Source organism: Muntiacus reevesi, chromosome 2, assembly GCF_963930625.1.
Source record: "Muntiacus reevesi chromosome 2, mMunRee1.1, whole genome shotgun sequence".
Taxonomy (NCBI): Eukaryota; Metazoa; Chordata; class Mammalia; order Artiodactyla; family Cervidae; genus Muntiacus; species Muntiacus reevesi.
Window position 1 is genome coordinate 29,051,929 of NC_089250.1, and position 27,465 is coordinate 29,079,393.

The window sequence follows — 27,465 nt, forward strand, 5'->3', positions numbered from 1 at the left end:
TAAGGGGGTGCAGGTTTCATCCCTGATCTGGGAGCTAAAATCCCACATGCCTTGTGGCCAAAAAATACAACAGTAAAAAAAACCCAACAAAACCAATATTGTAACAAATTTAATAAAGACCAAAAAAATGGCCCACATTAAAAAAAGAAATTCCTTCACCTTGAAAAGCACTGACCAAAAAAAAAAAAGGTCCAACATTGTTTGGAAATTCTCAACACCAAATTAAAAACAAACTGACATTTGCTGTAAAGCAACTATACTCCAATTAAAAAAAAAAACAACCAACATTGAAAAGGCAGGAAACTGTTCTCTCGGGAAAATCTTAGTCTCGTTGGTAATGGTAGCTAATGACATGAGCTGGTAGGGATGGTTCTGTCCTGACTGAAAGGCTCTGAGCAAATCAGTCTGTGTCTCAACATTCTCTTCTGTGACTGGGGACAATGAGCTGCCCTCTCTGATCGTGTGAATAATAAATGAGGTTACAGATAGTAACTGTTTGGCATAACGTTGGCCATAATCAATGTTAACGTGTATAGTCTATGATCAACACATAAAGCTAGCATGGTGAGCTGAAATGGTTACAACAAATGAGAACGAAAAAGTTGTGTTCAGTAAGGCTCATCTCTACACTTCATAATACAAAAATGTTCTCAAACGATGTGACTGTCTGGCCCTGGGAGAGAAGGAGGTGGTCTGGCTGTTGCTGCCTCGTCCAGCTTCTAAACCAGGAGCCCAACACCAAGGTTGCTCCCGGTGGCACCTTCCAATTTTTCAATGTCTCTACTTGCATCTCTTCTACCTTCTCTCTTTTTTTAAAAAAAATTAACTTACTCTTTAGTTTTCTTTCCTTCCCTATGACTTAAGAAGAGTAAAGGAGGCTAGGACAAGCCAATAAGAGCTGTTTGGAGAACCTTCACAAGCCTCAGTCTTTGCATCTGTACAATGGGGTAAGAATACCAAATTCAGAAGGTGGTTGGGAGAATATGCTAATATACGTGACAGCACTTTCTCAGCTTGGACTTATCGTGGAAGAAAAAAAGGCAGTCACCACAGCACCATGGCTGGAAGAGGCATGCTCTTCTGTAACCAAGTTAACTGCAACCAAATTGCCAGAGTCTGCTTTCACCACCATTGTCAGACCAGCAATTTATCACCAACTTTTCAAAACTTGGTTACCTGTGAGTTGATGAATGCTTGTACAAGAATACGGAGGCCAATGGACAAAGTCAAGTCAAAAATAACTTTCAGCACCTCGAACTCTAATCATCCCCGATAAACCAATGACAGCTACTAAATTTCCTTATGTGTCATTCCACTTCAGGTGACTATACAGACAAGGAGGTGCTTTCCTTACACACAAGCTAAACAGAGTTAGGTTTGAGAATGAAATCAGGGGAGACCAAGGTAGAATAGCATTCGCCCCTAGTGGGAAAAGGAGGCTTGCTTCAAGTGCTTATTTTAACTCGTAGATAGCAAAGCATCTGACACTGGGCCAGGAGGACGCTGAGCATCAGCTGTGTCTTGTCTCAGCCGTGCGCTATGCCCCTCCAGTGCCCTTTTTTCTCACAGCCATTTGTGCCCCTATGGGACCCCACCCTTCTCAGTGTCTCTGGGACTTGGCCATTAGCAGAAATTACTTCTAGTTGATCAGTAAATCCTGATGGTCATTAACAATGGTGTGACCCCTCAGAGCATTTTCCAGAGTCTCCATATACTTAGCTTCATGTCTGTCACCCCAGCTTCAGGGGTCCTGGTCCTCCTTTCCCAGGACACGTGGACCCTCCCTCGTTATGTCACCTGCACTTTTTATTTCCCTCTATGTTCCTCGCTCTGTCCGTGGCCTCACAGACAGGCAGTGAGTTCACGAGTTCAAGCCCCACTGTCTGCAACTGCAGCTTAGACAGAAGGGACACCGTGCCTTCTGGTCTCTTGTGAAGCCCCGGAACACCTGGTTTCCTTCATCTCCACGTCTCCTTATGAAATTTTGCCTAAGTCAGAAATTCGTTGATTCTGTCAATGAAAGAAAGACTTCAATCTGTGCAGCCACTGATCACGTGTATCTGGTAAACATACAACTGGTCCAAGGCAAAAGGAGCTGGAGTTGGCCACACCCTCCATAGAGGAAGTCCCTCCTCGCCTTGTTTAGAGGAACATGGCTACACTCTATGTGAATCCCTCAGTTGAGCTGAAGTATCTACTACAGCCCAAAACAAAGAACAGCTCAGATGAAATCAAAACTTCACACTACAGATCCCATCTGTGGCGGAAAGATACCAAGATGGCCCCAGTGATGCCTGCCCACCTTCACTGGAGTTCACGCCCACACCATCCACTTATCTTGAGTGTGGGTGGGACCAATGACATATGGCAGCAGTGATTTCATTTTTGAATTGACTACACAGGGTTCTAATTTCCATCTTGCTAGCGGATGCTCTCTATAGACTCTCCTCATCGGCTTTGATGAAATAAGCTGCCGTATATCGTGATCTGCCCTTCAGAGAACCCCCACCGACAAGGAGCTGAAGCATCCTCAGGCCGACAGCCAGCAAGGAACGGAGGACCCCAGTCCAGCTGCCCACCAGGAACTCAAGGCTTCCAACAGCCACATGAACTTGAAAGCGGATCCATCCTTAGTCAAGTTTTCAGATGAGACCCTGACCCTGGCTGATGCCTTGATGACAGCTTCACAAGAAACCCTGAAGCAAAGACCTCAGCTAAGCTGTGCCTTGATTCCTGACCCACAGAACCCAAGAGATAGCACATGTGTTGGTTTTAGCTTCTACTTTTGTGGTAGTTTGTTATGGAGTGACAGAGAACTCATTTACCGTCTAAGCCCCAAATAAAAGCCAAAACTGGTAAGCACATTTAAATTTTCCCTTATTAAGGGACAACTTTTCACACTGGGAAGTTTCTAGTTTAAAACAATGCTGATTTAATGAGACATTATTTCCTCTACCCGGGTTTCTCTTTTAAACCTTATTCCTTAATTCCACTCTTCCTAAATAGAGTAAGTGCTCAAAATTTAAAAACCTACAAGTCTGGAGTTCAACCCCATCCAATCCCAAACTGAAGACCTTTTAAAAGCCTTAAAAAAAGAAAAAAAAAAACAACAAAAAAAACCACGTGGTATTTCCAAATGAACTCTCCTCCTTTTTCCTGGCCCTGAAGTTCTCTGAAGCCTTTTTAGCTACATATTCACATCCTCAGACACATGAATCAGTTTTTAGCTTCCTGCAAATAATTCTTTTCTACATTAAAAATTTGAATTGTTAACAGCTTCAAGAAACAGCAAGTCCTTCTTACTTACGTCTGGGAGTCTGTACAGCTTCATTGTTCTCTGCAAAGTCATATTTCTACTCAGGTGAGAAAATTTCACTTCTACCAGTTTTCTGGGGTTTAGTGATCGATGCCAGTATCTGAAATACAATACAGGCTTTAAGGTCTGACTGATTCCTAACTCTCCAAGTTTTCACTTTGTCTCGGCTCAGCTGTTACAGGAGTATTGAACAAACATCACGTAGGGCCTGGTGCAGCGCTAGGTCCTGACCCTCTGCCTATGTCATTATTTTATCTGTCATTTTTTACCTCGAAATGATGTTCCAGTTATGCTCCTTTGACATTGGTAATGTTCCATCTCTTTTAATATAGAGAAATCTTAAAATTGCAAGAAAAATACTGACAGTGTCCAGTTTATAAGTATTGAATGACCACCACAGATTCTAAGAAGGCAAACCAAAAACTTTAAAAACATGAAAATACTCCCTTAAGTTAGTAGCCTTCACATTTATATAATACACATGGAAGAAAACAACTTTCTGAGAAATGAGTTTGAATTTCTCAAATGATTCTGGCTTAGGTACTGGAGTGAATGATTGCAGATTATATTAAAATATACCTGTGAAGTCTTATTTATTCTGTTTATTTATGAATAATTTAATAGGAGAGAGGCATTTTACAGGTTTGTCTTTTACACTCTTAAGTTCTTTTTCCTGAAGTTCATCTTATTTGAGTCAATAAAAATAGGAGTGGCTTCCCAAGTGGCTCAGTGGTAAAGAATCTGCTGGCTGATGCAGGAGATGCAGGAGACTTAGGTTCAGTCCCTGAGTTGGGAAGATCCCCTGGAGGAAGAAATGGCAACTCACTCCAGTCTGGATAATCCTATGGACTGAGGAGCCTGGCGGGCTGCGATCCATAAAGTAGCAATGGGTTGGACACGACTGAGCAGGCATGCATACCCGCATGCAAAAACAGAGAGGGAAGGACTTCCCTGTCAATCCAGTGGTTAAGACTCTGCACTGAAAATGTAGGGGGTGAGGTTTCAATCCCTGGTTGGGGAACTAAGATCCCAGATGCTGTGCAGTGCAGTCAAAAGATACAAAAAACTTAAAAAAAATAGTAGAGGGACACAGACTCTTTCTGATACTCTAAAAACAGGTTAATCAGGTGAAAATCTGATATATGCTTTTCTTACTGGATTAACTTTTGAAAGCGTGAAAAGAGCAGATGAAATAATAAAGTAGTAAGAACAGAGCTTTAGCCTTATTTTCACTCATAGCAGACAAGTATGTTCAGGCTTTCTGGCTAGATGCTTATCAGCTTTTGGAGTGGTTCCTGGCAGCACTGGTACAACATTGAGTGTTCGAGAAGGAAAGAAAATGGTACTACAGGGACATCTCCCGATAACGGATGCCCTGGGTTTCCCAAGGCAGCAACTAGCCTTTCAAATGAAGAGACACAGAAACGGACACGCAGCATCATTCATATACATGTGGCTGTGGGGTTTACCGCAAGAATACTGAGCTAGTGGTTCTTGGTTGTATCCATCTCCATCTCTGCTACCAACCAACATCATTATCATGGGTCAGCCAAAATCCTCCCAGGTTACAAGGGTGGAGAATAATACTTGCAGCAACATGGCAAGGAGGCTTGAAGCATTAGGCAAAGGTGATGTGCAAGATAAAGGTGTGATGCTAATACCTGCATGTGGCCACTGGCTTTGGAAGAACCACTCCAGCAGTATAAACGGCCTGGAAAATCCCTTCCAGGTTCACTCTTCTGGTTATTTCTCGAATCAACACTGGGGCTACTCGTTTTGATCTCAATTTCTTATGAACACAAAGAAAGTTGATTTCGACCATCTTCTTCACACTAAGAAAGAAAGGTGTTGTAAAGTAGAGCCAATGTAAGAGGAGAACATTTTTAAAAAACAAGGTAACTAACCTATAACATTTCAAAGAATAAGAAACTGAAAGGTCTCCCTTAACACAATATTTAAGTAAAATATTCTACCATTTAGATATTTCACAAATTCAGATTGACAGACTATTCCCCACATGCCCCCACCAAAATGATCATAAACTCTAGGTTGTGGAGATGCAAACCCTCTTGTTCTAAATAAATCTGAGAACTTGGGTCTGTTCTAAAGTTTTCAGTTTAGAAACTGGATCAGCTGTGCCTCAAAGCTTCTATATCCGTTTTTCCTGTAATGTATACAACTATAGCAGAAACTGGGTCACCCAGATGCAGAATCTAATAAGACACTGCTTTGGAGTATAATGCAATCTCTGGGATCCCTGGGAAGCACCTCGATAAGGCCAGAGCTGGTACTTTTCTGAGCAACAATTAATCTTCTAGAGCTTCAAAGTCCATTAGCTGCTCTGGTTCCAGATACACAGGCATTTCATTTGGCACAAAATATTCCTTGAGATCAGATGCGTTTCAGCAGTAAATAAGCTCACCCAGTATACTGAAATGAGAAGAGACCTATGCACTAAATCTTCGCATTTCATAGCTCTATCTTTGACTCTTTAGGCTGGAGACCCAGGGCAAAAATGGAATACACATATCCTATGGATAAAAAGACTTTTAAAAAAATCCTTCAGGTAATTTCCTCCCCAGAAACAAATCTGAAGTACCTATTTATATCTTTGTTTTCTCTACTATGTACATATATACATAACCTGTGTGTGCATGTATGAGACTGAGAAGCAGAGAAAGATGGAGAAAAATACAGCTGTCTTTTTGGTTATTGTTCACAACCTTTTAAAATAAATTCACAACCTTTATTTTTTAGAGCAGTTTTAGGTTCACAGCAAAACTGAGTTCCCATGTACCTCTGTCCTCCCCACATGTACAACCTCCCCTACCATCAACAACATGTACTCAGTCATTTTAAAAAGCCATTTGTAGAGATGTGGATGAAACTAGAGCCTGTCATACAGAATGAAGTAAGTCAGAAAGGGAAAAACAAATACTGTATATTAACGCCATATGTGGAATCGTCCTGTGACGACCTACAGAGGTGAGATGGGAGATACGTATACATATGGCTCATTCATGTTGTTGTATAGCAAAACTAACACAACATTGTAAAGCAATTATATTCCAATAAAATAAATAAATAGGCTAGACACTGGGAAAAACAAAAGCCTATTCTAACCACAATTCTTGGAGAAGCAATATGTCAAAACCAACAAGGGACAAGCTTCACCACGTACCTGTCATAGATCCGAATGTTTGCAGGGATGGCACTGATGAATCCCACCAGTTTTTTGTTCGAAGACACCCTGACGCCACAGTGCCACTGAAGGAGCCAGCCTGGGGGACGCAGAGCCCTGAAGTCAACACAGGCGAGGAAAACGAGCGCGCTGAGTGTCCAAGAAAACAGGGACAGAGAGAGACGGCCCAACCCCACTGCCGTCGCATCCCCACCAGGCACCGGCAGCCACAGACTCACCACAGCAGGAACTCGGGTGAATAGTCAAACCGGAACATGTTGTCATCGTCCTCGACGTAATTCTCATTCAGCAAGGTGTACAGCTCCCGGAGCTATGAGACCAAACATGTGTCCCCCCTGTGACGCTAGGGACCGACGCAGCAGCAACCCACGCCAACGCGGGGACCGAGGTCTAAGGTTTTACTCACCACTTCGGCGTTACCCAAGTCTAAAGTGTCCCACATGAAACCCTGCGGCAGGGAGTATGGTTCCTGACGCACGTTTTCTTTATCAGCTTCAATTGCGCCATGAGATGTTATTACTTCATCTAGACACAGAGAGAAGGAGAAAAAAAACAAAAAGATGATTCAATTACAAAGTATTCCGACGACCCCAAATGGTCAGTTACCGGAAACAAAAGCATGCTTTAGGGCTAATGAGTTTTACATAATCCTTAAAAATACTGTACCGTTTCAGCTACCTCTAGAGGGAAGTAGGGTAGTTATGTGGAGGTGGAGAGTAACTGCTATCTGAACAATTACAGGAGAAATTACTCGCCATCTGATGGCAAACTGGACACAAGAAAACAGTGATTCCTCAATCTGAAGCCTCAGACTAGAGGCTAATCATACAGCAAAACTGCCGACAACGTAGGTTTGCTATGACAGTCTTAGAGATGTTTTCTTTTTAACTCTGTTTTTCAACAAACAGGGGGCAAGGGCTGCAGTGACCTCTGACCCCTCCCAGCACAATCCAAAGTTCAGTTCAGGACTGTTTCCTTCCGTCTGGGCTGCTGGCAGCACACAAGCCATCCGTGTCTCCAGCGATTTCCACAAAGGTGCCCTTTTCCAGTCCCTCCTCTGGAACCTCCCAGTGTGGCTGGGATAAAATCCAGACCCTTGGCCGTGGCCTGCTGCCTGTCTGGCCAGCCTCAGCACATCTGCCCCACCAACCTCCCTCGGGCTGGGCCTCTGCTCAGAAGGCTGTCCCCTGCCTCTCACATGGCCGGCCACTGCTGCTTCTTCAGGTATGTTACAAGTCACTTCCTCCTAGCATCCTCAACGAAAGCTCTTCCTACGTGGAGTATGCCCTCCCTACCTGCTCCCCGCTTACGCTGCTTTCCCTCTGCTGTCTCCCGTGTCTGCGTCCCAGTGCCTGGCATTTACTACAGACACTCAACAGACATCTGCTGAATAAATGACCTTCAGGTACAGTTCTTACCATCAGAGACCTTTCTACAGGGGAAGTCACAGTTTGCACCCACCCTAAAGGGTTTCTTTTCTCTCCTCCTAATCCCTGACTTTGCAGATTCATCTTATCTCCGGTCGGTAGCTCACCTCCACGTGAGTACCTCAGGCTCCCTCAGGTCAGCCCCAGTGGCCAGGGGCCCAGCTGCTCCCGCGGGGTTCCTGGGGAGCTGCTCTTAGGCCTTGGCTGATGCACACAACACCAGGGGCTCCCCCCATTCAAGCAGCTCCAAATGGCGGGGTGTGTTTGACTGAACTGGAATAGGGCTCTGGACTCTGAGAGTCTCCCTGACTTTCAAACGTTCTCCCCAACCTCAGGGTCCCTCTTCGGCCATTAACCTGGCTCTGCCTTAATTGAGGTGCATAGAGAATGTTCTAGGAACCCGAGAACCAGGCAAGGATTTAGGGGAGGGGCTAAAATGAGGTGAGCAGAGCGGTGGTGCACTGGGGTGGGTGCCGGCTAAAGAGACTTTCCTCTCCCCTGAGCCATGACCCAAAAGCCACCAGCAGCATTTAGCCAAACCCAATACATTCAGATCAATAAACCTTCATTCCCTTTAGCCAATGGTCACTTAATTCATTGTCATTTAAAATCCAGTAAATTCATTCTAGAGGGTCTTCCTTCCTCACCAAATAATTTCTAGAGACTTAACATCAAGCGAAGATCATTGCTTTCTTCTTCTGTTCATGCTCTGAAGCTCTTGCTTTTGAAGCTGCGTGGGGCGGGCGTGGGTGGGAAAGGAACAATCCCTTTTAAAAAGTTTGAAATCCATGATTTGATGGCATGGAGGACAACTGTTCCCTGCTTTATAACTGATGAAACTGGCCATCTGTACATAACTTGGCTAGTAAGACTTTGGGATGGCAAAGAACCCCTTATATTAAATATTATATATTATACATTAAATATTATATATTGAATTTTAAATCTGGAACTATCATTGAAGAAATACATAGAAATGATACAATGATCTATCTTTATATAAATATAAGTCAAAGCAACAAGTTGAGCCTGTAATACACTGATAAACATTTTTATGGCATCTAGAGCATCTATTGGGTTGGCCAAAAAGTTCATTCCAGTCTTTCCACAAGATGGTATGGAAAATGCTGAATGAACTTTTTGGCCAATTTTTTTTTGGGGGGGGGCATAATGTGAAAGGGTAACAATGGAATTATGTTTACAGAAACTTAAGTGGCAGAAGTTTAAGTGAAATATGATGGAGCAGGCCTGGCACTGTGGGAAGAGGACTAGTAATGAAGTTCTGACATGACCCACAGCACTTACGAAGGCCTTCACAAGGTGTCCCGATTCACTTACACTGGAGTGTTATCACACTGGTAATCATTAACACCGTGGGTGACTGTTCAGAATCCTACTGTTAAACAGAGCAAAATTTTCTATTTCAATAATATTTAATAGACAAATTTCCTGTGTCTTCTGGGATAACTGAGGTGTGAGATTGCTAAAAATTTATGTAGAAGGAAAAACCACTCCATGAAGATTGGAATCAAAACACTGGTGGTGGAGGAGACTCCTCTTTTATGTGTATATATATATACTTAATACACTAATATTTGAAGTGTGGGGACACTAGATTTTTTGTCGGCACAGGAGTTATATTAAAATTGTTGTTACTAAAAGCCAATGTCATCACTCAATATTTATTTTAATAGGAAAAATATGACTCAGAATCTGTGGTCTGAAACAAATCATATAAGTGAAATCAAGTCTCTTTTAGTGTTTTTTTGTTTGTTGTTAACCCAGCTTTGTTTTCAGAGGGAAAAGGCAGAAAAGCTTACTGAGTTTGGGCACCGGCTGTGTGTCCCAAAACTGGAACCTGTGTTTGGCAGCCTCATCAGCGTTCCTGGCGGGGCCCTGGCACGCAGACAACAGCTCCATTGCCCTCTGGATGTCCTGCAACTTCTGCATTGGGATGGAATTCTACAACAGCAAAGACACACAGGCACAGAGCATGAGGAAGCTGCCGCCGCTCCCAAACCCAGGGCAGGTACACGCACGCCTGCCTCGGAGACTACAGCATTCGTTGGAAAAACGCACAATCCTCCTCTAAGCGTGGACCCTTGGCTCAAGTATGCTAATGTATTAAAATACAAGCAAAGGTACAGGATAAAGGCAACAACAGTCCTATAGTTTTAGTGGGGCTCTGACAGTCTGGAAAATCTCTAGTAAATCAAACCAATGTTTGCTTCAGTTTCCCAACCATCTGCAAATGGTCCTCACGGTTAATTACTCATGTGTGTGGAGCAGCAGAAAGGGCTGCCATGCAATGCAAACGTGAGCATCATAGAGCAGCCAGTCAGCCCCTGGAGTTAATGCTTGACAGGAGCAATGCGGGGACAAAAGAAATAACTTCTAGAATGGAAACGAGGTGGACAAGGCAAATTTTAGTTCATAAAAAGAAAGAAAGAACCCTGAACTTAGTGCTGGGTGGAGGAGGAAATTCATCAAGAAAGGACTCTCAAAGGATGCCTTATCCTGGACCACACCCCACCTTCTCCTAATTCTGACGCTCCTCCAGAGACAAATCCTTCAATGAGGATGTGCAGTTTCCTCCACGAATTCAGAACCTTTTGCAACCATAGCCTGTTCACCCCAACCCAAGTGTGGTAAATAACCTTCCTTTTTAGTAAAACATATCCTCAGTCTATAAAATTGACAATGCCTTTAAAAACTAAAGTTCCTTCCTTAAAACCAATATTTCTGTCATTTCTGAAGATTCCTTAGTTCTTTCTTTTTTTTCCTGGAAAATCCCTCAAATGATGTAATACTTAGAAAATAAGACTATACTTGAAATGAGAGTGGGACATAAGACTGAATATGGAAATTGGTGAGGTTTTCTCAACATGCAAAATTACTGATGGGTTTTAGAATTTTGATGCCATACAAAGAACACTCTTCGCTGTGCGTTCAGAAGTGGTTAGAAGGAGTCTCAGAGCTTTCAGTTTTTGTCAACATCACAGGCACCAAGGAAAGGTACCATTGACCCTCAGTGGTTTATTAACAGCAGGTCTGGACTTAGTTCAATTCTGAATCTGAAGTCTGTGACCTGGAGCAAATCTTTGTATCTGGGAAGCGGACTTGTTTGACTCAGTGTGAAAGTCTTAGTTGCTCAGCTGTGTCCAACTCTTTGTGATTCTGTTGATTGTAGCCCACCAGCCTCCTCTATCCATAGAATTCTCCAGGCAAGAATACTGGAGTGGGTAGCCATTCTCTTCTTCAGGGGATCTTCCCGACCCAGGGATCAAACCCGAGTCTCCTGCATTCCAGTCATATTCTTGACCATCTGAGCCACCAGGGAAGCCCCAGTAAAAAATATTTAATACAGACCGTCCTGTGGTAGTTTGACTCACCAGGTTCCCTTAAGATTCTTGCTCCTAAAATGAGTCCAAGAAACAAAGTGCTGGAGTCGAACTAGAAGTAGGTTAAAGTCTTGATGTCTCCATTTGGAAGTCTAACAGTGTCACCCAGGACTACCACAGATTTTGTAAGCTGTTTTATATTTTGATTGAGGTCTAAATCATCAGGTTCATACCTCAATTACACATACTAATTTAACAAAGTTATATTGTTGTTCTGATTTATTGTAGTTTTAGATGTCTCTTTTTGGGTCTCCTTTGAGCCTCCAACACAAAAGTAACAGATTTCTAGCCAAATGAATTTACATCCATTTGAGCCCCCAACAACACAATGAAGAGACTTATAACTTACAGAGAAAGTAAGAGGACAGTATATTTAAGCTAATAATGTTTGAACATGCATCCATTTATGTTACAATAGGCCAAGTAAACCTAGTCTTACAAAAACATATCTACAGTGTCTGCACTGAATTTGTCATAGTAATCCTTTCCTGCTATTTGAGTTAAATCCTCTAACATGAATATACCAAACTCCAACTCTTTCATAACAAACATGCCTTAGCATCTTTGTTTCAAAGAAGCCAGTGATGGTACTCTGTCTCCAGGAAGGAACCCTCAGAGTGGTTTCTGCCTAAGCAGGCTGACCAGCAGTCTTTATATAAAATCACCATTCATGAAGTAGCTATATCCTGATGCTCACTATTCAATGCTCTCTTTTAAATGAGTCTAGTTGATTTACAATATTATATTAGCTTCAGATGTACAACACAGTGACTCAATGGTTTTACAGATGATGCTCTTAAAGTAGATTCAAGTAAGTGCAACTTTCAAATCCACAGTGACAGAGCAGTAAACTCGGCTATGGTAAATTCTTAAACCTATCCAATCACCTTCCGGAACAGCACCAAATGGAGTGTTTAGAAAGGTGAGACTGGGAAGGATCCTACATTAGTCTCCCACTATTGTATTTCCGATGTAAGAGTCAGACATGCCTCTCTTTCTCCTTACCTGCTCCTTAGGACATACTAAACACCAACTGTACTCCTTGCCCACTAGTTTCCAATTTAATACCGTGGAAAAAATGTCCAAGTCTTTAATAACCATGAAGTGTATAAGAACCCAAATATCATTTTATTTTGGTTCTTGAGCATAAACCACAATATTCTTGAAACTAAAGAATCTCTAAAAGTCATTGATGGTTTTATGTTGAGCTGGCATCAGTTTAGGGGAAAGGAGCCCCAGGTTTTAAGACACAGTGAAAAGCCCACATTAAAACAATTTTGACTTCACTAAAAAAGAAAGAATCTCTCTACATCATGCTAGCAGTTCCTCCTGCCTTGCCTGGTTCCTTTTCCTTAAAATTCTATTCATCCACTCATTTTATTTTTAATTAAAACAAATTTTTTTGAAGTAGAGTTGATTTACAATGCTGTGTTAAAATCTGCTGTGCCCCAAAGTGACTCGGTTATACACAGATGTATTCGTTTTCATATTCTTTTCCATTATGGTTTGTCACAGAATGTTGAATATACTTTCCTGTGCTATACAGTAGGGCTTTGTTGTTTGTGAAAGAAAGTGAAAGTCGATCAGTCATGTCCGGCTCCTTGTGACACCATGGACTATTATACCATCCATGGAATTCTCCAGGCCAGAACAATGGAGTGGGTAGCCTTTCCCTTCTCCAGGGGATCTTCCTAGCCCAGGGATCAAACCCAGGTCTCCGGCATTGCAAGCAGATTCTTTACCAGCTGAGCCACAAAGGAAGCCCAGGAATACTGGAGTGGGTAGCCTATTCTCCAGGCCAGAATACTGGAGTGGGTAGCCTATCCCTTCTCCAGTGGATCTTCCCGACCCAGGAATCGAACCGGGGTTTCCTGCGTTGCAGGTGGATTCTTTACCAACTGAGCTATCAGGGAAACCCCTTGTTGTTTATCCATCCTATACGTAAGAATATGCATCTGCTAATCCCAAATTCCCATTATGTAGCTTCTGCTAAGTGACAGGAGGTAGGGAAAGGACCCAAAATCACCAGGGATACGGGGACTGGCAGCGACTGGTGGTGAAGACAGAAGAAATAAGGAGATAGTCATGAATGCATGTAAGTAACACTACATTTATCTGATGAAGCAACCTTGAGACATAAAAAAAGATATCTTGCCAGCTTATACGAGTTATCTTGGAACTTATAACTGTGGATAGACTATTTATTATCTGAGAACCAGATTGAAAATCTATCGATGGAGACTGTACTTTCTTCTCACCCCACAAAAGCAGTCAGGGAAAAATTGGGGCAAGTAATTTTCCTTCTCGGTGATTCCTGGTCCTTGTGTGTAAAACTGATAATAACAACAACAAAACCACCTGCCAGACTCCCCCACTGTCACATGATGAAAACTTTGTGCAAGAAAGACATTTAGAGCCCACAAAACTTGCATGACCATAACAACTGCCATGTATACACTGCTTTACAGCATAAAAACCACGTGATAAAGACGGTCTGACTATGACCTCAAGACAGCCTGTGAGTTGGGTAGCTGTGGGAAGGGCAGAGCCTGGCAGAGGCACCTGGCTGGACAGCCGCAGGGCCAGGACCTAGCTGGGCCAGGATACCACGTTCTCCCCAGCTCACCTGGAGCTACAACAATCACATAATCTGTTTTGCTATGTGCCTAACTCTACCCACTTTTTGCTGTGTCTGGCATCAAGAGTTCTGTCTTTCCTGGGCCTAGCACACGAGGTCTCTGTTCGCAGCCAGGGTGACCGGGGTGACCCCAGGGAAGGGGCGTCTGCCATCAGCACCTCCAGAGGCATACAGGACACGGGGCCCAGCCAGACCTCTTCTGGTTTGGTCTAAACTGGGTTATTTCCACCCTCTGGCAATGGAATTAGGACTGGCTGCTGCAGACTGGTCCAAGGCAAAGTCAACATGAGACTTACCCGTGGTGGCTCCTGCTGAAATCTGCTGCCTAACGGTGCTGTATTCAAGTAATTAGACAGACACCCAGGAAAATAAAAAATGTGAATATCTCCTGAACAAAAAGGAATCAAACATTAAGTGTAACTTAAAAACCTAACAAGGTCACACTGAGACTTCATTCTATGATTACAAGCTACATACTAATTTGCTTAGAAAGGGGCAAGATGTAGGCAGACCACACACACACACTCACACCACGCACAGAAGCCCAGCACGGACCGCTTAGTTATCTGGGTGCCAACGTGAGTTCTGTAAATACCCCACAGAGACCCCTGCCATGCAGTACACGGTGACGGCAACACCCTAACTACACCTCTGCCCCAACAGGGTGCTCACCTAAGCTGCCCGGACCCACTTTCACAGCCATACAACACACAGAGATTAAAATAAAACACAGTTCTCACTTTTGAAGGCGGCTGAATCTTAATCTCCTGGGAATCGGATGCCGAGTCTGACTTGGTGCCTCCAGAATTTGGTTTCTCCTTTTTTCTCTTCTGTTTCTTCTTTTTCTTTTTGGCACCCAAATCCCCTCCGGGACTTCTGTCAGAAAATTCACAGGGTTTGCAAAAACAATAACAGGTAGGTCACTATGTAAAATCTGAATTGCATGAAATTAATCACTTAGGAAAAACATATGTCATACTACATTAGGATGTTCAGCATTATGATTGATGTGAAATACATATATATTCAGATAATCAAATATGTATTTGCTTTTGATCCATGGTTCCTGGATCACAGTTCCCTAAATGCTTAGAACTTCCTAAGAGATGAGAACTTAAAGGTGACCCTTAGGTCACGGTAAGGAGGAGACTTTTAGAAGCACCTAAGGATGGGGCTGGTTACCAGGGGAGCAACTCTGTGATTAGAAGGTTGGAACTTTCAATCCCACCCCCTGACCTCAGGGAGGCAAGCAGGGCTGGAGTCTAATCAAACACCAACGGCTGATGATGTAGTCAACCGCATCTACGTTAAAGTGCTGCATTCAATATGCCAGCAAATTTGGAAAACTCAGCAGTGGCCACAAGACTAGAAAAGGTCAGTTTTCATTTCAATCCCAAAAAAAGACAATGCCAAAGAATGCTCAGACTACTGCACAATTGTTCTCATCTCACATGCTAGCAAAGTGATGCTCAAAATTCTGCAAGTCAGGCTTCAACAGTACATCAACCATGAACTTCCAGATGTTCAAGCTGGATTTAGAAAAGGCAGAGGAACCAGAGATCAATTTTTCAACATCAGTTGGATCATCGAAAAAGCGAGAGTTCCAGAAAAATATCTACTTCTGCTTTACTAAATATGCCAAAGTCTTTGTGTGGATCACAACAAACTCTGGAAAATTCTTCAACAGAGAAGAATACCAGACCACCTGACCTGCCTCTTGAGAAATCTGTATGCAGGTAAAGAAGCTACAGTTAGAACTAGACACGGAAAAACAGACTGGTTCCAAATAAGGAATGGAGTACATCAAGGCTGTATATTGTCACTCTGCTTATTTAACTTATATGCAGAGTACATCATGTGAAATGCTGGGCTAGACGAAGCACAAGCTGGAATCAAGATTGCTGGGAGAAATGTCAATAACCTCAGATACACAGATGACACCACCCTTACGGCAGAAAGCAAAGAAGAACTAAAGAGCCCCTTGATGAAAGGGAAAGAGGAGAGTGAAAAAGCTGGCTTAAAACTCAACATTCAAAAAACTAAGATCATGGCATCTGATCCCATCACTTCATGGCAAATAGATGGGAAAATGGTGGAAACAGTGAGAGACTTTATTTTCTTGGGCTCCAAAATCACTGCAGATGGTGACTGCAGCCATGAAATTTAAAAGACGCTTGCTCCTTGGAAGAAAAGCTATGACCAACCTGGACAGCATATTAAAAAGCAGAGACATTACTTTGCCAACAAAGGTCTGTCTAGTCAAAGCTATGGTTTTTCCAGTAGTCATGGATGGATGTGAGAGCTGGACTATAAAGAAAGCTGAGTGCTGAAGAATTGCTGCTTTTGGACTGTGGTGTTGGAGAAGACTCTTGAGAGTCCCTTGGGCTGCAAGGAGAACCAACCAGTCCATCCTAAAGGAAATCAGTCCTGAATATTCATTGGAAGGACTGATGCTGAAGCTGAAACTCCAATACTTTGGCCACCTGATGCAAAGCACTGACTCACTGGAAAAGACCCTGATGCTGGGAAAGATTGAAAGCAGGAGGAGAAGGAGATGACAGAGGATGAGATGGTTGGATGGCATCACTGACTCGATGGACATGAGTGTGAGTAAGCTTCGGGAGTTGGTGATGGACAGGGAAGCCTGGCATACTGCAGTCCACGGGGTCACAAAGAGTCAGACATGACTGAGCGACTGAACTGAACTGAATATAAGGGAGGCTCCATAAAAACCCCAAAGGAGGGGGTTCTGAGCCTGTAACCTGTGGAGTCTGTTGCTGTCTTTGAGAAGATAGTGTCAGAACTGAGTTGAATTGCGGGACACCCAGCTGGGGTCTGAGAAGCACCTTGTGTTATGTGGGAAGTTCCTCCACCCCACCTCCCCATTGGAACTGGGTGCAGGAACTCAGAAGATTATTAGTCTACACTCAGTGACCCTGCAGGGTGCTTAGATGTCATTTAAGCAGGAAAATCATAGAAAGAAATGCTCTTTTATCATGGAAGGCAAATAGCTTTCACGGGTATCCACTCTGCTAATGTACTCTTTAGTCAGGGAGAGACACATGTTGTAAAATATGTCATTATAAACGTCTCTTGGGTACACAAACCACGAATCTTGACATAACAGAACCAGAGAAAGTGCTTCCCTGCAGAGGGGGAAATGTCTCTGATAAAGATTTTTATTAGAAGAATTAACAATTAAAAACTCTACATGAAAAAACAAAAAACTATCACTGGTAAGACATTTCTGTTTGGAACCCTTGTCATCTTAGAGCTGTCACCTTCTGAAAGAGCAAAAGAGACACAAGGAGATTTCAAATTCCCATTTCTTTGAGCCTACTCTCCCACAGTATCTGCAGAGATAAATTCAAATTTAGAGTCAGAGATTATTATTCCATTATCACCTGATGCAGGGGAAAGTGACTGAAATACCAGTTCTGTTCTATCACTCTTTTTTTGAAATTTATGTATTTATTTAAATTTTGCTGTGCTGGGTCTTAGCTGTGACATGTGGGCTCTAGTTATCTTATCAAGAATTGAACCCAGGCCCTCTGCATCGGGAGTGCGGAGTCTGAACTACTGCACCACCAGGGAAGTTTCCTCTTCTATCGTTCTTAACTAGCTCTATCTGTTCCTATTTTCCTACTTGAATTTTTACCTAATTATCAAGTACATGTTCATTATAAGACAAATGTCATTAAGTAACAGCCTTATATATACATCAACAGCCTTATAAAAGGATCCCTCGAAGGAAACCAATAGTTTTTCTGGCATTAATTCTTTAAAAATAGTCTTTCTTCTCTAAGCATGCCTCTGTTTTTACTATGAGTAAATTTTAAACAAAAATTGAATCTTAAACACACTATTTTGAAATCTGGCTTTTTCTCTCCTTCCACTGAACAAATGTGTCTTGGATTTATTTCTTTCCATGTCAGGATATATTGAGCTACTTCATTTCTTTTTAGCAACTGGGTAGCATTCCCTTGTGTAAGTATAGCATATTTTATGCAGCATTCCTATATTAAATATGCTGCTGCAAAAAAATCTTCTGGTACTTACGTCTTTGTGCATTGATGCTAGTTTGTCCATAGGTGGAAGTGCTAGGTCAAAGAGCACACATTTTTATTTTTACAAAATATGGTATTTAGTAAAGCAGTTACCAGTTTCCACCCCACCAACATTAAGTCAGTTTCTGGTTCTGCATGTAAGGAGCTTGGAAGTCACCACTCCACCCTAGTAGACTGAAAAACCAAAAATTCCTCTGAGATCCCTAAGGGAGGGAGGGACACAGGACAACCTGCTGCCCCCAAGATGGGAGCAACAGTTTCTGGGAGCAGACTCACAAGTGGCAACCTCCATGGGACCAGTGCTCAGGGAGGGGCCCGGGACCAAAATTCACAAAGTCCTGGAGGCTGTGTGTGAAGCCTGAGAGGTACCAGCCCAGTCACAGGGCTCTCCCATACTGCCGTGAGTTTTACCCCTGGAGCCCAATCAGGTTCCCATGGGAGACACTGGAGAAGAATCCCCTCATACTTCTGGCAGTCATTTTAGAAATACACCAGACATTCTGTGCTTCTTAACAAGGCCTGTCCTCAGCAGAAACTAGTCAACCAGAACCTAACCAACTGGGCTATCAGAGCCTAACTGATCTGAGGAAGGGAAATACCCAACTCCAGCCCCTGTAAGCCATCCTATCCCACATCTGTGAGGTCACAGTCCAGAGGCACAGGCTCAGCAGAAGACAGAGACCTAGTCATAGGACCTCAGAACGCTTCCTGTCCCCCACACCTCACCACGGCATGACCACAGGCCTATTTACAGCAGGTCATTTTACCCAGTACATCACGGCTGGCTATCAAGTAAAAAAAAAATGACAAGGCATTCCAAAAAGCCAAATACACAGTTGGAAAAGATACAGCAAGAATCAGAACTAGACATGGTAGGGATGGAGGGATGATCAGACCTGGGATTGGAAACAACTATGATTATATGCTAAGGGCGCAAGTGGACAAAACAGAAAGCACACGAGAACAGACGGGCAACGTGAGCAGAGAGGTGGAAATCCTGACAGAGGGAGAAGAATCAAAACACTGTGACAGAAACGAAGAATGTCTTTTGATGTACTTATTGGCAGACCGGATGTGGCTGAGGAAAGAATCTCAGAGCCTGAGGACATAGCAGTGAAAACCTCAGAACCATCCCCCTCCCCAAACTTGAAAAGCACAGAGAAGATGGAAAAAAGAAGAATAGAGTATCCGAGGACTGTGAGGAAACCAGAGTGTAACATACCTATAATGGGAGAACCAGAAGGAGGAGAGAGAAACTGAAGAAATATTTGAAACAATAATGACTGAGCATTTGCCCAAATCAACAGCAGGAGCTAACCCGCAGATCCAAGAAGCTCAGAGAACACCAAGCAGGATAAATGCCACCCAAACAGCATCTTGGCAAATCATTTTCAAACTACAGAAAATCAAAGATGAACAGAGTCAGAGAGGAAAAATTACCTTACCTATATGAAGCTTCCCTGGTAGCTTAGCTGGTAAAGAACCCACCTGCAATGCAGGAGACCCCGGTTCAATTCCTGGGTTGGGAAGATCTGCTGGAGAAGGGATAGGTTACCCACTCCAGTATTCTTGGGCTTCCCTGGGTGGCTCAGAGGGTAAAGAATCTGCCTGCAATGTGGCAGACCTGGGTTCGATCCCTGGATTGGGAAGATCCCCTAGAGAAGGGCATGGCAACCCACTCCAGTATTCTTGCCTGGAGAATCCCAAGGACAGAGGAGCCTGACAGGTTATAGTCCATAGGGTTGCAAAGAGCTGGACACAACTGAAGCGACTTAGCACACATGCACACACATAGAGGAACGAAGGACAGAACAGTAAATAAGAACATCAGTTTGCCTACATCTCTGCTAGTGCTGAAATATAACCATAGTTTTTCATCTCTGACAATCTGATAGGTAGAAAAAAAGTCTCATTGTAGATTTAAATGTTCTTTTATTTAACCAGGAATGAAGTTGGAAAATAGAAAATGGACCTAATGAGCATGAAACTAAGCAAAAAGATTTCTGGGCAGAAGGCTGAAAGCATGCTGGCTTTTCCCAGCTGTCTACAAGAAAATGAGAACAGAGAGAGATTAACTCAAGAATCAGATTCTCAGCATTTGAATGGAAGTTAGAGAATTCCATGGAGTGTATAGTCCATGGGGTCGCAAAGAGTCGGACACGACTGAGTGACTTACACCTTAGAGAATACAAAAACCCAGGCAGAATTTGGACTTCCCAGGGTGGCTCAGTGGTAAAGAATCTGCCTGCTAGTGCAGGAGGCACAGGAAACGTGGATTCTGTCCCAGGATTGGGAAGATTCCCTGGAGGAAGAAATGGCAACCCACCCCAGTATTCCTGTCTGGAGAATCCCATGGCTACATAGCCTGCCATGTATGTAGCTTGGCAGGTTACAGTTTGTGGGGTCACAAAGAGTTGGACACGACTGAGCATTGAGGCAAGTACTGCCTAGACTCTGAATTAAACTGTTCCCCATCCCCAGCATCTCCAGAAGGTGAAGTTCAGTTCAGTTCAGTTGCTCAGTCGTGTCCAACTCTTTATCACCAACTCCCGAAGCTTACTCAAACTCATGTACATTGAGTCGGTGATGCCATCCAACCATCTCATTCAGGACTGATTTCCTTTAAGATTGACTTGGTGGATCTACTTGCAGTCCAAGGGACTCTCAAGAGTCTTCTCCAACACCACAATTCTAAAGCATTCTTCGGCACTCAGCGTTCTTTATGGTTCAACTCTCACATCCATACATGACCACTGGAAAAACCACAGCTTTGACTAGATGGACCTTTGTTGGCAAAGTAATGTCTCTGACTTTTAATATGCTGTCTAGGTTTGTCATAGCATTTCTTCCAAGGAGCAAGCGTCTTTTAATTTCATGGCTGCAGTCACCATCTGCAGTGATTTTGGAGCCCCCCAAAATAAAGTCTGTCACTGTTTCCACTGTTTCCCCATCTATTGCCATGAAGTGATGGGATCGGATGCCATGATCTTAGTTTTCTGAATGTAGAGTTTTAAGCCAACTTTTATTTATTTATTTATTTAAATTTTACTTTACAATATTGTTTTGGTTTTGCCATACATTGCAGCACTATTTATAATAGCCAGGACATGGAAGCAACCTATATGTCCATCAGTACACAAATGGATAAGAAAGCTGGGGTACATATACACAATGGAATATTACTCAGCCATTAAAAATAATACATTTGAATCAATTCTAATGAGGTGGATGAAACTGGAGCCTATTATACAGAGTGAAGTAAGCCAGAAAGAAAAACACCAATACAGTATACTAATGCATATATATGGAATTTAGATAGTAATGATAACCCTGTATGTGAGACAGGAAAAGAGACACAGGTGTACAGAACAGTCTTTTGGGCTCTGTGGGAGAGGGCGAGGGTGGGATGATATGGGAGAATGCCACTGAAACATGTAAATTATCATATGTGAAACAGATCGCCAGCCCAGGTTGGACGCATGAGACAGGTGCTCAGGGCTGGTGCACTGGGATGACCCAGAGGGATGGGATGGGGAGGGAGTTGGGAGGGGGGTTCAGGATGGGGAACACATGCACACCCCTGGCAGATTCAAGTTGCACTCTCCTCTTTTACTTGCATCAAAAGTCTCTTTAGTCCAGAAGATGAAAGCTTCACATATTAAGACATGGCCTCAGGGGACCTACCCGGTGGTCCAGTGGTTAAGACTCACACTTCAAATGCAGGGATCGTGGGTTCAATCCCTGGTTGAGGAATTAGTCACCAGACTCCTCCGCCTACAGGATTCTCCAGGCAAGAATATTAAAGTGGGTTTCCATTTCCTCCTCCAGGGGATCCTCCTGACCCAGGGATTGAACCCATTTCTCCTACAGCTCCTGGATTGGCAGGTGGATTCTTTTTACCACTGAGCCACCTGGCAATCCCCTAACAGATGAATAAAGAATATATACAATGGAATACTATTCAGCCATGAAAAAGAATAAAATAATGCCATTTCCAGCAATGTGGATGGATTTAAAGATTATCATACTAACTGAAGTCAGTCAGAAAGATAAATGCTGTATGATACCACTTATATTTAGAATCTAAAATATGACACAAATGAACCTATCTACAAAACAGAAACGGACTCACGAACATAGAGAACAGACTGGTGGTTGCCAAAGGTGCGGGGGTTGAAGGAAGGGAGGAATAGGAAGTTGGGATTAACAGAAGTAAGCTTTTATATATAGAATAGGTAAACAAACTATGTTTAATATCCTATAACAAACCATAATGGGAAAGAATACATAAAAATGTATATATGTGTAACTGAACTACTTAACACAACAATCAACTATACTTCAATAAATTAAAAAAAAGAAAGAGTTAAGCCAAGAATTACCTCTTTCGAGAATCCTTGTTTCTTTCTAATGTGAAGTAGGCGCTCCTAACTCAATGCTCCTCCTGCCCTCTGAAGTGGAAGTGTGAGCTGCTCAGCCGGGTCCAACTTTGCGACCCCAAGGACTGGAGCCTGGCAGGCTCCTCCGTCCATGGGACTCTCCAGGCAAGAGTACTGGAGTGGGTTGCTATTCCCTTCTCCAGGGCATCTTCCTGACCCAGGGACTGAACCTGGGTCTCTTGTATAGTGGGCAAACTCGTTACCTTTTGAGCCACTCACACAATACCCTCCCATCTAGCACACACAAAGCCTGGGGCTCTTACCTGCTTTTCCCGCTAGAGTGTAGGCTCCCTAAGAAGGGAGTCTCTCAGGTCTCTTTAAAAATGCATGTGAAATAACAGAGACAGTATAAGGCCCCAGTCCCTGGCACAGAGCTCCCAGTCTGCTGGAATTTCCCGGGTGGCGATAGCAGTGTCTTTTGTTCTCATGAGGTGCCTATGGGTGGGCTCCTGGATGGTCATAAAGATCACGCCATGATCAGAAGCTTGAGACCCCCATCTGCAGTTCTCCAGAGATGTGAGGGGGCAGGAAATGGAATTAATTATCAGTCATAAGCCTTCAGAAGCAGAGATCTTCCTGGCTGGTGAACCTGGGGAGAGGCTGGGAGCATGGACTCTGGAGGGTGTGGGAGTTCCATGTCTCAGCCCTCACCCCTTGTCCCACACACCTCTTCCATCTGGGTGTTCATCTGTATCCTTTGTCACATCCTTTTACAATCAATTGGTAAGCAGTAAAAAGTGTTTTCTTTTTCTTTTTTTGGGCCATGCTGTGTGGTATATGGAATATTACTGCCCCAACCAGGGATTGAACCCAGGTCCCCAGCATTGAAAGCATGGAGTCCTAACCACTGGGCCACCAAGAAATTCCCTAAAAAGTGTTTTCTTGAGGGCTGTGAATTCAGATTAACCACAACAAGGAGGGGTTCTTGGGAAGAACCTCAAGTCTGTAGCTGGTTGGTCAGAGGCACAGGGGCAGCCTGGACTTAGGACTGGAGTCCCCAGCAGGGAGGGTGCAGTCTGCGGGGTCCCGCCACCCATGGGGCCTAACGCCATCTCCAGGTGGACGGAGTCCCGGTCGACATAGATGGCAGGATCCCCGCTGGCACTGCAGACGTGCCTGGTGTCAGAAGAGCTGAGGGGGACGGCGGTCAGTCAGGAGAACACAGGAGGAGAACTGGGTTTTTCCTACTCAGAGAAACACCACTCGTCCTCACCAGTACTTCTGACCCCCTCCTGTGCACGCTCCGGTGGGCCCATGCACTCCCCCACCTGGAGCGAGAAAGGGGGGCCCCAGCAGGCTATTTGCTGAGCCAGTGGAAGACGAGGAGATGGAGCAGGTGGAGTTCCCGGGAGCATGTGAGGGTGCTGCGCCTGCTCGTTGCTGGCTTCCCCTCCCAGCCAGCCTGGCAGCCTCGTCAAGATGCTGCACTGGAAGGCGGTGGGCCTCCGACAGCCGAGGCTAGCGGTCCCCTGAGGACAGAGGCCCCCACCGCCGCATGCAGTGCTAGGGAGAAGGAATTGTGCTGATTTAACCCAACAGGGCTGTGGGCTCGGTCTTCACCACTAAGAGGACCCCAGGTGGCAGGCTCGTCACCCCACATCTAGGTCACAGAGGAACTCTTCTTTCTGGTGGTTATTTATGTATTAAAATCACAAACTTCTTGAGTTATAGTGACTAGTTCACTTCTCTGCAGAGTCAAAGCATGAAAGGCATGTTCAACAGTGAGAAAAAGTGTTTAAAAGACAAGCACGTGAGGGATTTCCCCAGTGGTCCAGTGGTTAAGACTCTGTGCTTCCACTGCAAGGGGCTTAGGTTCGATCCCTGGTCAGGGAACTAAGATCCCACATGCCACATGGTTCTGTCAAAAAATAAAATATATAAAATAAAAGACACTAACAATTATTATTATTTTAGAAAAGGGTGAGTGGATGAGCTATAGATGTGTGTTTCCCTGTTCTCCCTAATCCTGGAATAGAAAGTAGTGCTCGTTTTCTGTGATACATGAAGACCCCGCCAAATGACACCCTGTTGGTCTAAAAATAGTAAAGCATTCCCATCCCCAAAACGAGCAGTTTGTTTTCATCGGTAGAATCAAATCTGCACCGTTGTGATGTTTATGTTTAAAATCTTCAAGTAGAGAAAAAAAAAAATGATCTAGTAGTTAAGGACTTCCAGAAATATCCGACTAGCGACTGGGTTTAAACAAACATCACAGCCAGATACCAGAGCTAGAAATATGCCATGGGTAGTATGGTTTTGCACATTCTCTGATTCGGGAGTCCTTCTATCTCGGGCTTTCCTTGCTCAGGGTTCCCGTGGTTGGTGCCTTGTTAAGTAGGAAACTTGCGGCACTGTGGTTATGTGATTTATGTGTGCATTTGTGTCAGTATGTGAAGGGTGCAGAAGACAGCGGTTCCTATTGGTACCCCTGAGGTCGCCAATGCTTTACTGCCCAATACGAGTAGATTTTTATAACAAGTACTTCTTGAATGGATGAGTGAATAATTCTGGTTCTTGGGGTAGTTCCAATCACACATTGCCAGGAAGATCTCTGAAAGCTACAGTGCTCCCTACTTGCATGGTGAAGTTGACTGCAGCCTATTATCCTGTATTTCCTGAGCTGTCTACTATGTGCTCACCACTGCACTGCACGCAGGGGAAGAGTGGCAGGGGTCTGGCCTTAAGGAGACTAGAATTTGGGAATCAGAGCTGAAAAGTTTACCTTCCCTAGGACAACTGGAACCAAAAAGGATAATGACAAGTGTTGGCGAGGAAGTGGAAAAACTGGAACCGTCATATACTGCTGATGGGAATGTAAAATCGTACAGGTGCTTGGCAAACAGTCTGGCAGTTCCTCAAAATGCTAAAGAAAGATTTACCATATCACTCAGCAATTCGACTCCTAGGTAGATGACTAAGAGAAATGAAAATATCTGTGCCCACAGATACTTGTATACAAATATCCATAGCAGCATTCTTCATAATAGCCAAAAAGTAGAAGAAACCATCCAAATACCCATCACCTGGTGAATCAAGAAAATGTGGTATATCCATACAATGGAATATTATTCAGCAATTAAAAAAGTGAAGTATTAATTCCTGCAACAACATAGATAAACTGTGAAAACACTACACCAAATGAAAGAGTCACAAAGGGCCACACACACTGTATAATTCCATTTATATGAAATGGCCAGAAAAGGCAAGTCTAAAGAGAAAGAAAATGGATCAGCAGTTGTGAGTGACTCGGAGGACAGGGGGTTTCAGGGGCTGTCAGGGGTGACAGCTAAGGGATGCATGGTTTCAGTTTGGTGTGATGAAAACATTATAAAATTGATGCTGGTCACAGCTATACAACTCTGTGAATATAATGAAAGCCATGGGACTGTACACTTGAAATGAGTGAATCATAGGTACATGGACTGTATCTCAACAAAGCTGCTGAAAAAGTGGCAGATGAAATTTATTCCATGGGGATGGAAAGATACTGAGAAGCCCTCAGGATAAGAGAAAAATCCCTGCCTGAGAAGATTCTTCTGGGATATCCAATAGAGAAAAGGGTTCAGACTCTCACTGCCTGAAGTTGATTACTGAATCCCATACCTTTAGCCACAGAAATCATGCCACCCTTTTACAAAGATCTCTTGGATTTTTAAGAAGAGAAGTTCCATTTTCCACCTCCCCCACAATTCATACGAAAAACCCATAAGGAAAAGCCTCCCCATTTTGCTACTGCAGGAAGGCCAGATACTTGTATTTCTGCCTAAAGAGAACCTTTGGCACATTTTAAACCCCAAGGTAAACCAACAAACTATTTCTCAGCCATAGAAATGTCAAACATTTAATAAGCATATCCTGCAGATCTCTTGGACGTATTCAGAGGTTCTGCAGACTAGGACTTAATGGAATGAGCAAAGGAACACATTTTATAGGAAACTGTAAATGTTTTACAGTTGCTCCAGGAGAAACAAGTGAGAGAGAGAAAGACTGCCAGCTGCCCACAAAGACCCATCCCCCCTTGGTCCAGGAGCTCACAGCTGGACTATACTTCCCTGTTGCTGGCAGGTCAGGTACAGTCACGCGACTGAGTTCCACTCGCTGGCATGAGAGTGGACGTGAACCCCCACTTTCTGCTGGCCCAGAGAGGAGCCTGGCGGTGCTCCTGGATGCTCTCCCTCCCGTGGGCTGGTTGGAGGCAGGTGTCGGATGAGACAGTAGAGGACGGCAGAGTCATGTGATGGAAGGGGGCCAACCCCTGATGGACAAGATGAAGGGAAGTCCCCTTACCATCCATCTGTATACCTGTCCAGAGCTGTCCCATCAATAAGGAAAAAACCTTATCATGTTGAGTTACACTGTAGGGTCTAGTCGTTATAGCAGCTTAGCCTGTCATAACTAACAGGTCAATTGTAAGAGCTTGATGCATGGTATGGAATGCCAAAAATAAGCAATTCTTAAATTTTTAAAAATTTTCTTGGCTGTGCCACCTGGAACTTGAGCCCCCTGCATTGGAAGGTGGAGTCTTAACACTGGACCACCGGGGAAGTCCCAAGAAACAATTTTAGATTTCAGAGGATTCCACCAGAGAGATCACTTACCCCCTCCCCACAATGACCATTAATAGTTTGATATTATAATTATTTTACAAAAATTTCCCCTTTGATTTCCAATTTCCTGCATAGAGAATGGTTGGATTATAAGTGATTTTAATCATTTCTGTATTTTCATGCATTTTCTAAACTGTCTATAATAACCACAATGCCTTGACAACTAAAACATTATTAAGATACAACAAAACTCAAGAATAAATAGATCAAAGAAGTGGAGTAGGCAGGCCAGTAACAATCATTACATACAAGAATTTGATATATGACAATTACATCATAAATCAGTAGTGAAATGAGTTGTGTTGGCTTTCTTAACATCTATCCATACCTAGATAAGCATCTGGCATATGATAGATGCTCAAGTAAGT

General features: G+C 43.5%; 1 protein-coding gene across 2 annotated transcripts in view; it reads right to left on the bottom strand.

Moving 5' to 3' along the window:
- NMT2 (N-myristoyltransferase 2) overlaps positions 1–27,465 on the bottom strand; it is a 56,725-nt gene that overhangs the window by 15,278 nt on the left and 13,982 nt on the right. For both annotated transcript variants that reach the window (XM_065921162.1, XM_065921163.1), the window contains exons 2-8: positions 14,725–14,860; positions 9,766–9,907; positions 6,925–7,043; positions 6,737–6,828; positions 6,498–6,614; positions 4,978–5,148; positions 3,308–3,416 (exon numbers count right to left, since the gene is read on the bottom strand). In XM_065921162.1, the coding sequence (XP_065777234.1) occupies positions 3,308–3,416; positions 4,978–5,148; positions 6,498–6,614; positions 6,737–6,828; positions 6,925–7,043; positions 9,766–9,907; positions 14,725–14,860 (886 nt within the window). The remainder of the gene's footprint in view (positions 1–3,307; positions 3,417–4,977; positions 5,149–6,497; positions 6,615–6,736; positions 6,829–6,924; positions 7,044–9,765; positions 9,908–14,724; positions 14,861–27,465) is intronic.